Source organism: Anser cygnoides, chromosome 2, assembly GCF_040182565.1.
Source record: "Anser cygnoides isolate HZ-2024a breed goose chromosome 2, Taihu_goose_T2T_genome, whole genome shotgun sequence".
Lineage (NCBI taxonomy): Eukaryota > Metazoa > Chordata > Aves > Anseriformes > Anatidae > Anser > Anser cygnoides.
Genome location: NC_089874.1, coordinates 144418420 through 144434088, shown reverse-complemented (window position 1 = coordinate 144434088; position 15669 = coordinate 144418420). Strand labels below are relative to the sequence as shown.

General features: G+C 37.3%; 1 protein-coding gene across 4 annotated transcripts in view; it reads left to right on the top strand.

The window, feature by feature from the left end:
* ANGPT1 (angiopoietin 1) overlaps positions 1–15669 on the top strand; it is a 184405-nt gene that overhangs the window by 134339 nt on the left and 34397 nt on the right. For all 4 annotated transcript variants that reach the window (XM_048068717.2, XM_013180022.3, XM_066990654.1 and 1 more), the window contains one exon: positions 6048–6214. In XM_048068717.2, coding sequence (XP_047924674.1) covers positions 6048–6214 — 167 coding nt within the window. The remainder of the gene's footprint in view (positions 1–6047; positions 6215–15669) is intronic.

The following is a 15669-nucleotide window of genomic DNA, read 5'->3' as shown; positions in this document are numbered from 1 at the left end:
ATTTTGTTTTGTCTATAAAAAGTCAAAGCTTCCTATGAACATTATCAGACAAAATAAATAAAGTAAGAGAGATAATTGTTTAATGAACTTGGAGTAACATGATTCAAGCAGAATACCCCCACAGCTTTTGCCAAACCTAATAAAACTCTTTTGCACCCTACTTATTATTTTTGAATAAGTATCAACTCTGTAAATTCTTCAGGTCATTTTTTAAACCAGTACTGAATTCAGTTTCTTTGTACTCATGACTGCTTTAGTGCTTTTGTCTCTGTTAATGATTGTGCAATTGGAAATGAGCTGATGTAGAACCTGGATGTCATCTAGAGTAAATATTATAAAATATGGTACTATTCTCTGATTCTGGGTGCTAAGTGCATTAATGTATATAACGGGAAAAAAATACTTTTTTTTTCTTTTTACTTTTTTTTAACATAACAGTTGGGCATTATGTCTGAATATACACAATTTAACAATTTACTATGTAGCTGTAGGCATAAAGAACCAGAAAACTCCTTTGCTTCGTCCTAGTACATGTATGGAATTAAAATTATCAGTAAAACTCTGTATTTCTGCTTTCTTTGGTCTGAAAATAAGTTATCATGTCTACAAGAACAATCTATTCTAAATGTAGTACAAAACATTACCAGATTATTCCTTTTTAAAAAACTACTGACTTATTGTGATTTTTACGTCTTTTTAACTAACTTCATCAACTAAGATCAAACTTGGCGAAAATACAATCATAATGCAGTTTTTCAGCAGCAGCAGAAATATAAATGTTTCCAGTTTGTGAACAATAAAATGAAACAAGAAAATAATTTATGCTTGGTCAGTGCAAATATTTGTGTATCCTGCCTGTGGCTAGTGGTGGGCAGTTAAGAAAGCACATTAGTGAATGCAGGCAGTTTCCCAACTTCCATAGAGCGCTAATGAGGAAAATGTATGAAAGCTCTGAAAACTTCTGGAAATTTCTGGCCTTTCCCTATTATGATAATCGATCTTGTGGGAACTTAAAGTGTCTGGTTTGCCAGTCATCCCAAAACCTTATGCAGATTTTAACGGAAAAGCAAAATGAGTTTTTTGGAATAAAATATAAAGTTTAAGGAGTAAATCCCTGTACTTGGAAACATATAATGGACGAAATATAGAAAGCTAATGACAAAATAGTGTCACTTAGTCACTTAAAATGCAATTTTGGAACAGTACTTAAAACCTTCTGGGTTTTAAAGGGACTTAAAATGTAGTTAACTATAAACATATTCACAAAATACAGATGTTCCTTCTCCTAGTAGATTGATAGCTGAGGATAACTTGGATTACCTCAAGTACTTCCTTGAGTTTAAGTGCAAAGCTTTTAACACGAAGTATCTGTTATAGCCATATGAATAATAAATAAATAAATAAGACAAGTATGTTGACAGAATCGATATGTAATGGAAAACAAACATATTTAATGACAGGTGACAGGTTTGGGTCAGGAACAGGTGACTCCTAATTTTAACTCTTAAGATACAACACTATGCCCAAAGCTACTCTCAGAATGAAACTTCTAGTCCATGGAAATTAACAAACATGGTTTTAGGCAAGGCTGAAGTCATCTTATCACTTGGCAACCCACAGAGTTGAGCAACAGTATGGTCATAACTGTTCTGTTAACTAAAATGCTTGGCTTTCATTATTTGATTTTCAGTACTGAGTGATTACCGAATTGCCTCATGAACAGCAAGACTAATGAGGTCTGCTTTTCTGTGGATTTTTTGTTCTGTGTACCACATAGAAGTCCCATTCACTTTATTAATAATCTCCCTGAATCTCTGTTACTTTCTAAGATTTTCTGTGGCAATAGCTTGAGTTCACCTTTTATGTCCCTCAAATTTCTCCCAGATGTCTAAGGATCCCTCAGAGGCAATATGTGGTAAGCATCTGCACTTGGCTGGCTGGTCTGTGCCTGCTGATAGAGGTAGTTGGAATGGGCAACTGCAGAGCTGCTGCTTCAGCCTTTCTCCCTGGGGCTACTCGTCCCAGGCAGCAGTTCTCCTGAAACTGCTAAACTTCATGTTTGTGAGACGTCTATCCCATCCTCAAAAGTGTTCAAAAGGCATTGTGCAAAAGTAGCAGTCGGGTGGGCATCACAGTTGCATAAGCTTGTTTCCTTAAGTTTTCTGGCTGAAATAAAAAAAAAAAAAAAGTATTTGAAGATAAAATTCTGAGCTGTATTTGAAGGTTAAAGACACTGAAGAAAAATCAAGAGAGTTTGGCATGATCTTTCTTTACTACCATTTTCTATGCCACCCTTGGGGTTGGGAATGGAAATTAAAAGTTAATTCATGCTCTTCGTTTTTTGTTTGTTTGAGAAGAATATGCCATTTTCCTCTGCACACAAAAGCAGCTATCTTGTCAAAGTAGTAGTGTCCTTTTACCAGTGGCAGTCTAAGCAAGATATAAAAAAGAAAAGCTGTGTAGTTATGCAGTAAGCCCAAATATCTGGAAAATACAGTGACCATGCAAGTCTTTATTCACATCTGAAACAGGGGCAGTAAATTGCAGACAAGATGTAAACAGCTGAGTTTGGCATAATGAAATTTTATTGTTCTCAACTCTTTGCTTTGCATAAATGTACTAATCCTGTCTGATTTAGATCTAAGAAAGCTCTGAATACCTGTTTGTTTGTTTGCTTTTCCAGACATATTAGGTGTTTAATAAAATATACTACCCATTCTTAGGAACATTCCTTCCTTCAGAGTTACTTTTTGTATTCCACTTACTTCCTTGGTTTTGCAGCAGCAAGGAGTTTAATTAAAAAGAAGTTGCTCATGACAAAGAAATAAAATACAGTTGTTGTTGTGTGTTTTTTTAATGAAAATTGGTTTCAATAATGCTGTTCTTCAGTAAAGTAAAACTATTACTTGGATTCAGCAGTATAAATGAAACAGGAATCATTTTTAGTCTAGTAATTTCTACTGAGTTTCAATAATGTAGCTCTTTCTAATGTAACTTATGTAGTGACTTTCCCCATAAATTTTTTTATATTTTTTTATATTCCTTCTGTTCTCTTTTGCTGCAATTTCATTTCCTCTGGTCATGGGAGAAAACCACTTAGTGATAGATTTTCATCTTAGTATAATAACATGTGAGAAAAGGGAGAAGAAAGTGTAAATGTGAAGAAGAAAAATTATTATTATTTCAGAATAATTATATACGGTGTCTGGAGTTTATATAGAACACGTATGGGAACACATAATGTTAAAAAAGCCACATGTATTACATCCTGAATAGGCTGTAATCTAAATAAGATAAGACAAATATAGTTCAATAAAGCCACAGTTCAAAGGGAAGTCCCCTCTGCTTGCCAGCACTGGGAAAATGGGAGAAATGATTTCCTGAAAATCTTCTTTTAAAGGGAGAGAGCTGATAGGAACAATATATATTTTGTGAATAAGAAACCATACAGATATCAAAGAAATATATTTTAGCTGGTATATAAACACCTATGCTCCAATGATAAACCAACTTCTGACTTCTGGATTTTAGGGGGGAAAAGCATCTGCAGGGTAGTCACCGCAAAGCATGTTTTCCCTTCCTCTGTGACAAGTGGCAGTGATCATGGGCAAAAGATGCTGATCAGAGATCAAACACTGGCTGCTCTGGTGTGGCACTGCCAAAGTTTCTGGAACAGGAGTGACCATGTGTGAGAGCCACAGGGCAGAGAGATAAGGCAAGGAGATGAAATGTTTTTGAACAACCTAATCTAATAGGAGGTGTTCCAGCATGGTTGGAATGAGATAATCTATAAGGTCCCTTCCAGCTCAAACCTTTCTATGATTCTATAAAAGGACCAAAGGAACAAATATAAAAGGTTGAAAGCTATTTAGCTGCATTTAGGGTTTATGCTGGTGAGGAACAAGCCCTTGTATTTTAGGGAAGTATTTATAAAGTCAAATATGTATGCAAATGCAATCAAAGCAGTAGGTTAGAGATACAGACACATCATTATGGGAAAGCTTGCGGAGCAGGGCTCACACTGTGAGACTGATGTGGTCAAAGCAAGGTTTTGACAGGATTAGCTACAACCAACTTTATGGGGTCTTAAATAGGAAATTATCTATTTGAAAAGGAGGAAATAATTAAATAATATGCGGGAAAGGAAATGCCAAATAATAGTATCCTTCTATATTTCAGTTTGAGTCTTCTCCGAGATGCATCACAGTCCAAGGTTTTCAAATTCATTTTCTTTAGAAGTTTACAGCTAGGATACCTGTGCTTTGCTTTAGTAAAGTCTCAGCTATGATGCAGCTTCAAACAGGGGCAGCACACCAATTGGGGAGGCAGGATTTCATCCTCATATGCCCCGACTAGCTGAGGCTGGAGCCTGGACAGTGAAAGAGGAATACAAATGAGAGAGGACTGTATTTTCAGTGTTTCCATCTCACATTAGGAGTGACTAAAACATCGTACATGATGTTGATTTCCTTCCAATGTTTCTTACAGACATATTTCCCTAACTTCTAGTCCAGAAGAGGTCTTTTCATATTGCCCTCCTTTAAAAAATAAATGCCCTCTGGAAATGTTCACATTTGTTCTTGGAAATTGCAATGAATCAATTAATGACAGATCACATGGTTTAATTTGTGATTTGAAACTGGGAGTAAATGTCAATTGTTATTACAGAGAGAAATGTACCATTGTGAATGATGAAGGAAAATACTTGAGATTGGATGCAGTCTAGTCTGCTGCAAAAGCAGAAATGTTTTACTGTTCTTTTCTGTTGCTTCTTTCATATATCTGGCAGTCACAACTTAGCAACAGAGGGTGAATTGTATCAAAGACAAGAACGTAATCCAATCTTTCATTTCATTTGATTAGGAAAATTTCACAAGGGTCTTCTACAAACATTCTTGGGATATCAGTATAGGCAAACCAGCACGTTTCCAGGTCTCATTTTTCCTAGCTTGAGAAATGCGAATAAGCATGAGCTAGTCATGTTGAAGTAGATCTTCATAGAAATAGATCACAATTTTAATATCTACTGTTTAAAGAGGACAAAAAAAAATGAAGCTAGCAGTTCCCAAGTAGGACTAAACTAATAGTTTATAAAGAACAGTAATTTTAATATATAGTAAATTAAATTCATTACATTAATGGAAACTTTAAATTTAATGTGGTAAAATATTAATTAAAATTTATACAACTTTAAAACCTGGAAGATGCACAAAAATATCAGTCTAAGAGTGCAGTTTGAAAAATGGTCACACTTTCTCTTTATTTTTCCATGTTTGAAAAGTGGATAGCTTGCTTAACTGGAAATAAGATCATCTGAATATATGAAATGTGAGGAGAATTAAGTACCTTAAATTTTCTACTATTGCTTATTTTTCATGCTTAGAAATAAAGTTACAGTATGCTTTCCTGTGCTTTGGATAGTCTATAGAAATATTCCTAACTCCTTAAGTTAAAGATCTTAAAATGAAATAACACATACAGATATCTTATGCCACCTCAGCAGGATGAGGAAAAATAAGCTTTATAGTAGACAAAATCTTAAGCAATATGTCCCTTAATAGATTAAGAATGAGAGAAATATGTATTATAACGGGATCTTTCACAGGCAGTGTCCTGTCCAACAGGTCTTATATACAGAAAAGGATTTTAAACCAAAACCCTCCTTCCTTCAGTTGTGACAGACAGTCATAGCAGAGGTATATTAATTTACATTAATTTATTTTTTAGAGATTAAAGCATGAGCTGTCCATCACAGCTAATTTGAATTCAGGGTATAATCTAGATTAGTCTCTTTTAAACCTTTTATAGTTTATAGCAGAATTCTGTTTTGGTTTAATTGTCTTAATGCTAATTAGTTATAGCATCGTATGTAATGTATTATAGAAGTTGACTGCTCAATATTGCCATTTAAGGATGTTGCATCATACTATTAATATCTTGTGACCAGTAATTAGAATGTAAAGGTAAAATGCAATATTTTATTATTGTATAAAGATTCTACCAATTACAATAATTACATCTATTTATTTTGCCAACTTTTTTTCTAGGGTTTTGGTAGCCCATCAGGTGAACATTGGCTGGGGAATGAATTTATCTTTGCAATAACAAGTCAGAGGCAATATTCTCTAAGAATTGAATTAATGGACTGGGAAGGAAACCGGGCATATTCACAGTATGACAGATTTCACATAGGGAATGAAAAGCAGAATTACAGGTAAGTATCTCCTGAAATTCTTTTGACTCTGCTGAGTGATAAATCTTGTTCATTGTTTGCCTGCTAAATATGAGAGAGGATCGTAATAAGATTTTCATCTAAAGTGAAAAAGATGCTAAAAAAAAAAAAAAAGTAGAAATCTGATTTCTCAGGGTTGGAAGGTTAGACTAAACTGACACATCTGAGAACAAGGGGTGATCAATTAATTGCACCAACTGGAAGAACTGCCAAAAACAATGTATAACTTCTAAAACATTCTGAGAGCACCAGGTGTCTAACTTACTAACTAGAAAAAAAATATGGATTCTCTATTACAACTTGAAATATTTCTGCCTCAGAAATGTTGAGTGAAACAATGGAGACAGAAAAAAATACCAAAAAATTCTGTTAGAATATCTGATAATTCCAACCCAAAATTTAGTGCAAAGGAAAAATAAAAAGAGAATGCTGGATTTTACTGAGAGGAGACAAAACACAAAACCAAGTGTCAGGCACTGGGTAGCCTTGACTTATTAGTAACAGCATAATATTTATTATAGTTTGAAAATGTCATATGAAGTTAAAATTTCTTCTAATAATACTTTTTTTTCCTATAAAATTTTTAAGGTAAAAGAAAAATAGGGTGAAAAAAAAAAGTAGGAAACTTAGCCTGATTATTAAAAGAAAAAAGAAGAAAAAATAAATAAAACACTTGGTGAAAAAAATTGATATGGATGACCTAAGTGGTTATTTTTTTCTATCACCACTTCCTGTGAACAGACAATATGACCTTGGAGAAGAAAAATGAAACACAAAAAAACTCTTAAATTATTTATTGTAGCATCAAGTTATCATAAGACTTAGTTATCATAAGACTTAAGAGAGAAACCAATACATTTTAAAACTAAACATTCAAGTCACAGCGTGTGAAATTGGGTTGATACTCAGATTTTTAAATTCAAGTAGCATGATTCTCAGAAATGCTTATTGCACACTCCCTGCATAGTCTCCAGAAATGGAAACGAGAGCAATTAGCTCTTTCTGCTGACAGGAATCTACCCAGGTGGGACACAGAATAGCATCTCTGTCCTATTGAGTTTGTCAGACAACATTGCTGCATGGTGTATAAGAGCATAGACTATATTTAGAAGCAGCTTGTATGAATTTTGCTCCCATGTAATGCAAAGGCTATCCCATGGCACACAAAGGACCGTTCTGTAATTGGAACTGCATAATACAGGGCTCAGGGTTGTATGATATATTGTATGGTGCTCTGAGAAGAAAGTATGAGAAGTGGTATGAATTGGTTTGCTTCTGAGAGAGTACAAATGTAAATATTCAGGTTAGCGTGTGTCAAGCAGAAGCGCTACTGGAGACTAACTGGAATTCTGAGCCTCAAAGCTATTCAGGAGAAACATATGAGACAACAGGTTCAGTTAGAGATGCATCTAAAGCTATTTAAACAAAATTGCATCTGATCTAATCATCTTTAATTTTGAATTCCTTGGTGAGAAATGGGAACTTTAATGATGAGATTTATCTGGCTCATTTTTGATGTTTTTGGGTTCTTTGGAATAAGGCATATCCTGTCAACTCCCTGCTCACCCCCTGACTTAAAGGACATGGGTGCTCAGAGCTGACTGTGTGCACTGTGAACCCTGAAGACACTCTCTTCAAACACCAAGAACCTCTGAAGAGCTTCTGCAGTAATGAAGGCACACAGGTTGCTGGAGGCAATGATTCAGGTTTCAGGAAGGATTCAGTGATTCTGCTGATTCAGGAAGGTGAATCATTCTGACGCACTCTTAGGCAAAGAGTAAAAAACAAGTATAGGACATCTCTCAAAACAAAGGCTCTAAAGAAGTGTAAACAGTATAAAAGTGGATTATGTGTGTCTTACACGTTTGAAGAAGATGCTCAAAAATAAGAGGAAAAAATGGGAGACATACTTGTCAAGTAAGGAAAAGTGTCAAAGGACAGAATTACACATAGCTTTAAAAATTATGATGAAAATCAGAGAAGATGCCAGGACTGTGAATTAAAATGGTTGAATTCATTAAAAAAAAAAGCATAATTTTTGCTCACATTTATTCTGGACTGAACAGGGCCTACATGGATGATTTAGGGATCAGAATGGTATAGAAAAATTAACTTACGTTTACACATATGTTAAGGGAGGATTTCTTCTTTTCATGACTCATCTGGGTTTATTCATGGCAATGTATTACTTTTCTTTTAAAATTCTGTGCTGCACTTCTGGTAATACAGTAGACCAACTTGGAAATGCCTAAGGGATGTCTGCCTATCATAAGTTCATGTGAAGTGCCTAGGGTAGAAGAAAAGGCAAGTTTTGGAGAGGAGCGGTGTTGTTTTCCCTCCAACAGCCTGGGAACTCTGCTGTGTACTGTGACCTGAGTCTGCCTCAGGTGCTAACAACAAACCAGGACCAGGACACGGGCTTAAGAAAGGATGTGCTATGTGCCTATGTATGTTTATGTGCCTATGTATATTTAATTACTTGTCCTTTTCCTGGAATAGTTTTAGCCTGATCTAAACAGTACATATCCAAGCAATTACTGAACATAACTGGGGGACCCCAGGGGGCAGTGACTTTCCCAGTATACACTGTGAGCAAGTCCATGTTAGTTTTTTTGGTAAGCCAAACCATACAGACAAGGATATTGTGGGCCAGTTAATTTCAAGGCCAAAGAGCAAGCCTTAGCCCAATAGGTAACCTTTCTTCATTTGTCCTTTGTCATTTGTGCCTCAAACAAAAGGCCCTTAAAGGTCTTGGGCATAGAATTTGTTTCTCCATCATGGCTGTTGAGACAGACTCTTGGAGATTTCTTAAGCAGATTAGGTTTAACATGTTGATGGACATCAGCATAGCCCTGGAAAATCATCCCGAATAACTGTAGGTCTCCAATATGTCTATAGGAACAGGGAGGTATTCAAGAAAGGAAAGTAAACCCTCCTTCATTAGAAGAAAGGGACATCTTTTGGCAGTATAAACCATATTTTCTGAACGTGGAAACAATTGTTAAAACTGATCCACAAAATTTCTTCTTCCTAAACCAGAAAAAACAAAAGGGATGTATTTCAAAGTGCAGAAATTAAATCAGAACGTGTGTGCAAGCCTCAAAAAAATATAAGATTAGGAAACAAGGCTGAATTCTGCTACCCATGTTCAAGTCACATATACACAAAAATCAGTAGGAATTTATCTTGAGAACAGTGACTGCAGTTCTGGTTCCTGTTCTACTTCGTAGTCCAATTAAAGGCCAGAATGTACTTGGCTTGAGCTGTCTGCATGGCCTCCTTAAGGTACGAATGAAGATCCTCTGTCCAGGGAACAGGAAATCAATTCCATTCACGTTATTCTGGAATAAACAGGGAGGGAAACATGAAGATGTCAAAAGGCTCTGACCATCTCTGTTGGCCCTTGCAGTTTCAGATGAATTCATCAGTATTTTTTACTCAAACATATCTGAATATTTAAAGAAAACAAGCAAGAAACAGGCTGACAGTTCTGGAAATAATGATTTGGAAGACACATACAAATCTAACTTAATTTTTATGCTTGACAAATGTACTAGGGCCTATATCCAGACAGATATATGTCCAACAGACATTTTGCAAAACGAAGTCATATTGGGCTCTTCCAGAAATTATTACAAAAATGTATCTATGACATAACAGCACTTTATTTTGTTTGCCAGCATCACTATCTTTGATAAAAGCAACTCCAGAAGGGAAGCCAAATAAAAGCCTGATTATTGAGCCCTCAACAGCTGGCCACTCTTCAGAGGATACTGTTTTCCCTTTATCAGAGGAGCTGCCATTATGAATTTAAATAATCCCTCTGAAGTTGTAAAGCACAGTTCACAACCTTCTGCATGCAGTGCCTTTCTTTCACAGTTGTCAGTTTTCAGGCATTTGCCGTGTTTGCTTTCAATACCTCAAACACAGAACAGCATACCTTTGCAAAACTTCACTGACTGATAATTTGAAATTATTCTTCCAAACTAATTAGATGCTCTTTTATTTTGGAAGCTATTAGGATTTTCTGCTGGTGACCCGCATTAAATGTTGCTTCTTCAACACTGTTTGCAAAAGTAAATAATTGTAGACCAGCTGTACTCTATATTAGTTTCAAATAATACAAGCTAACTGAGTAATAACCAGTAAAGAGACAAATTTCCAAGTTGGTCTGGGCAGTAGATGAAGGAAATCTGAAACAGAGGAAGGTTATTGAAATGAAAGGAAAAGCTCGAAAAGTTGAATGTCTTTCATGCATGCTATAGCAGTACCTTATACATTTGGAAGACACGAAAAAATATTATAAAGGTTCTAGGTCTAGCATCTGAATAGAGTAAGTTAGAAAATGATTGAAAAAAAAAAAAAACAAACACAAACTGATAAAAGATGTCTAAGAAAATATGGATAATCATTTTCATGCTGTTTTTCCAAAATCCAATCCCAACATTTTGCGAAGTTCGATTCACTCTGGATTACTCCCAATTGGTGATTTCAGAGGGTTCTGTTTTTTCTCCAGACTGTTTGTATTCTCTTTACTACTTTTTATTAGCCTAAAGAATCTATGATTAAAAAAATAATGCTGAACACATGTATGTTAAAAATATACTTGTTTCTTTTTCAAAATGAGACAGCTCCAAAAGGGTTTCTGGGATTGCAGAATAAAATCTATTTATCCCAGATGATGACTGTAAAGAAGAAAGTTGAGATAAGAATGTGTACACTGAAACAGCAAATGCATGATGTTAAATAACTGAAACAGGAAAACCAATGTTGCACCTCACGTGAAAGCTTCAGTAGCTTGGAAGTATCAAAGTGATTGATTTCCTTTAGAACATCCTTAGGCTTCTTATTTACACAAAAAGATTAAACACAGGGCAGCCTGTAAACAAAGTGAAAACTCTCTCTGACCGTCTCTGCAAGTCTTGTCCTGTGTCAAGTAAAATCTCCATAGAGTAAGATGAGTCCAATCTTACAAGTCCTCATTTAATGTGGTGTTTCTTAATTTAAGTCAAAAAATGTATTCATGGAACTATAAAAAATTAAGTTAGGAGAGATTCTCAGAAGACACATAGCCTCTCCTCTTTTCCTATGTAGAACCTAAATTGTGCTCTCTTGATACTCTGTCAACGTTGTTAGCTGCTTTTAGGAGCTATACAGATATATGCTGACCTGTGTCCTCAGACACTCCAGAATTAACCAGGAAAAGTAAGAATGTGCTGGAATTTTGGGCACCACACTTCATAATCCTACACTTTAGTCAATGAAAGAAGGTTTGCTGATGCTGGATTTTGAACAGCAAAAAAATCAGCCTGCACACACATCTGGTTTTGCTACTCATGGTGCAGGAGCAGCATGGGGGAGCAAGGCATGGGATGGAGAATGGGAGAAATAAAACCTTAAATTGGCCAGACTGGTTGTACCTCAGAATCCTTAAAGAGATTGAATATACCCTCCCAATATATCCTATGACAATGCATTCTAGTATTTAGTCATTCTGTTATTTAGAAAAGATTCCATCACTGCAAAGACTGACTACCTCTGGTCCTATTCGTGGAGGAATATGATTAAATGATAAGTCAGTGCTGCTAGGTGGACAGGACTTTGAGATTGCTGAAGACAGAAGTGAGAACTCAGGATGAACAGAGACCATTGACTTAAGGTGTCAATAATAAGCAAGAGACAAGTTGACAGGGGAATATCAGTTATGTAAGAAAGATGTAGATGTATGGGGTCCTCAGAGGCAAGCAGATGATGGAATTTGTTGCAAACTGGACTTCAAATCATTTCAAACCACTGATGTGGTCTTGTGCTTCATACTAATCTAGGTAGCAAAGTTTCCAAACTCCCCAAAATACTGTCTCTCTCCAGTTTTTGCTTTGGGAAACCAGATCAGTTGTTCAATGTAAACTAGTGATCTTTAAACTTTATGGGAGCTGGTAGCAGAGAGTTTTTAGTGGACTTTTTAGCTCTTGTTTTTTTAAGAGTTTGTATATTTAGTTTCAGCAATAGTATAATGTCTGTCTGTTTTCTTAGGCAACCTAGGTAGGTAGCGTGGAGCCAGAGGTCTTGATGTATTGTTAGTTTTTGAATATTGTTTTTGTTTGCTTGTTTAAGGTGGAACTAAATGATTTATTTAATCACCATTGTTGAACTAAAGCTGGAATTTGGTACAAAAAGAAAAAAAAAATCTCACTTTTCTTTTAGTAAAGTGGGGAAAAATATTTTTGCACAGTCTTTTAAATTCTACCAATGAAAATGCTGTAATAGGTAAAAGGAGATATTATTTTTAAAGCATGATTTTTATGGGGACACCTGGTTTTATGTTTATTCTAAAAAACATTCTGCAATCTATTGCTGTCTCACAAGCAGGACATTAACAAGCTAGCGTTACTCTCCTCAGTGTACAAAACTTCACTTTTAAATATTGTTATTCTTTGTTATTACCCAGGTTTTTCAGTGATTCATTTAGCATAAGCAACATTTTGTTCTTTTGTCACTCTAGTAATTTAAGTAAAACAGGGAATCAGCCTGACTTGGAAGTTTTTCTGAGCCATCTGCTTAGCTTCTTTCTTAGTATCGCAGTAAACCTTCAAAGGTCCCATTCTCGTTTGGGGAAGAAAAAGTACAGTAGAGGACACATATGAAATCTGTAGCAAAGCAAGAAAATAAACACAAATTCTGTGCCCAGACCCCAGTCTGATATGAAAATAAGAAATCTACATAATAACTCAAAAACTAGACATGGCACAAAAATTTGAACCCATAGTAATTCATGTTTCTCTGGAAGCTTAAAATTCAATTTTCAAGTCTGCTTCAGAGGAAATACCTATGCAAAAATTCTATCAACAGTCAGAATGATATCTGTGGTATACATACTTTACATGATTTTAAAATATATTTAACATTTTTTTTCACCAAGCCATGGTATAAAATAGATAATATGGAACAAAGATTTAATATCTCTATGTATATACAAATATCTGGCTGAAATAACTTTTTCTAATTAAGAACACTGTCAGTCCAATGATATTCCATGAAGTTGAAATACTGCAAATGCAGAGATTCAATCTGATGCCCATTAACCATCAGTCTTTCTGGAAACAGGCCAGTGTCATATCATTGCTATATGATATCAGTGACTAAAACTCACTGACAGTGCATGCAGTATCTCCAAATGTAAGCAGGAAAGATATATTACATTTTCTTTGACTAACTGAAAGTTGATGCAAATATTCTTGAGGATTTTATGAATAATAAAATGTAACTTAATCCACATAAATCTCCTTGTATGCAGTCTATCCACAGCTGATCATTTCCCACCTCTAACTTCATAAAGCTCATTTGTAGTTGTTCACTGTGCCATAGCCCTGACTATCCTGGGACACGAATGGAGAGAAGTCTTCTGTGTTAAGGAGGGATATAATGAGAATACATGTATAGTGAATACTGTGAAGGAATGATGGAACAGTGAAGGGCAATTGAATAGTAAGACAGAATGATGAAAATAAATAGAAGAGGGATGATCTGCAGCTCCTGAGGGGAAGAGGAGAAGGCTCTGTTGAATGGTAGGTAAGGCAGTAGTGTACTTCTTCCCCCCATGCCCCACACCCATTTTGGTGGGTTGCTAGGTGGGGAGGAGGGGACATTTGCCATCAGTAAAGCATTTTGTCCCCTGTATTTTCTCCAAGAATAAAGAAGACATTCATTTTAGCAAAATAGGCCCTCTGTGAAGTGGTGCATCGTTCTTTATTATCACCCTGAAACTACGTAACAGGCAGATCTGCACAATTTAGTGACTATCTGCTGTGTTTGAGTGAAGATAAAGCATGGGCTGCAGCCATGAAGCCATGACCCTGCCATAATTGGCTTGAAGGCCACACCCAGAGAGATGTGGTCAATGGTTCTATGTTAAGGTGAAGGCCGATGATGAGTGGTGTCCCTCAGGGGTCTGTCTTGGGACCAGTGCTGTTTAGTATCTTTATCAGTGACAAAGACAGTGGGATCGAGTGCACCCTCAGCAAGTTTGCAGATGACACTAAAATGAGTGGTGCAGCTGATACAACAGAAGAAAGGGATGCCATCCAAAGGGACCTGGGCAAGCTTAAGTATTGGGCCCCTGTAAGCCTAATGAGGTTCAACAATGCTAAATGCAAGGTGCTGCACCTGGGTTGGGGCAATCCCAGACATGAGGACAGACTGGGAGAAGAATTCATTGAGAGCAGCCCTGCAGAGAAGGGCTTGAGGGTTCTGGTGGACAAAAAGCTTGACACGAGCCATCAGTGCGTGCGTGCAGCCCAAAAGGCCAATGGCATCCTGGGCTACATCCACAGAGGAGTGGCCAGCTGGTGGAGGGAGGTGATTGTCCTCCTCTACTCTGCCCTTGTGAGGCCTCACCTGGAGTGCTGCACCCAGGTCTGGGTCCTCCAGCACCAGAAGGATGTGGCTGTTAGAACAGGTCCAGATGAGGGCCATGAAGATGATCAGAGAGCTGGAACACCTCTCCTATGAAGAAAGGCTGAGAGAGCGGGGCATGTTCAGCCTGAAGAAGAGAAGAAGACCTCACTGCAGTCTTTCAATACTTAAAGGGAGCTCATAAAAATGATAGAGAGCAACTTTTTACATGGGCAGATAATGATAGGACAGGAGGAATGGTTTTAAACTAAAAGATGGGAGAGTTAGAATAGATGTTAGGAGGAAATTTTAGGCCTGTCAGTTTGACCTCAGTGCCGGGGAAGCTCATGGAGCAGATTATCTTGAGGGTCATCACGCGGCACTTGCAGGGCAAGCAGGCGATCAGGCCCAGTCAGCATGGGTTTATGAAAGGCAGGTCCTGCTTGACGAACCTGATCTCCTTCTATGACCAAGTGACGCGGTTGGTGGATGAGGGAAAGGCTGTGGACGTGGTCTACCTTGACCTCAGTAAGGCTTTTGACACCGTTCCCCACAACATTCTCCTCGAGAAACTGGCTGCTCGGGGCTTGGACTGGCGTACGCTTCGCTGGGTTAGAAACTGGCTGGATGGCCGGGCCCAGAGAGTTGTGGTGAATGGAGTCAAATCTGGTTGGAGGCCGGTCACTAGTGGAGTCCCCCAGGGCTCGGTACTGGGGCCGGTCCTCTTTAATATCTTTATTGATGATCTGGATGAGGGCGTCCAGTGCACCCTCAGTAAGTTTGCAGACGACACCAAGCTAAGTGCGTGTGTCGATCTGCTCGAGGGCAGGAAGGCTCTGCAGGAGGATCTGGATAGGCTGGAGCGATGGGCTGAGGTCAACTGCATGAAGTTCAACAAGGCCAAGTGCCGGGTCCTGCACCTGGGCTGCAACAACCCCAAGCAGAGCTACAGGCTGGGAGATGAGTGGCTGGAAAGCTGCCTGGCCGAGAAGGACCTGGGAGTATTGGTGGATAGTCGGCTGAATATGAGCCAGCAGTGTGCTCAG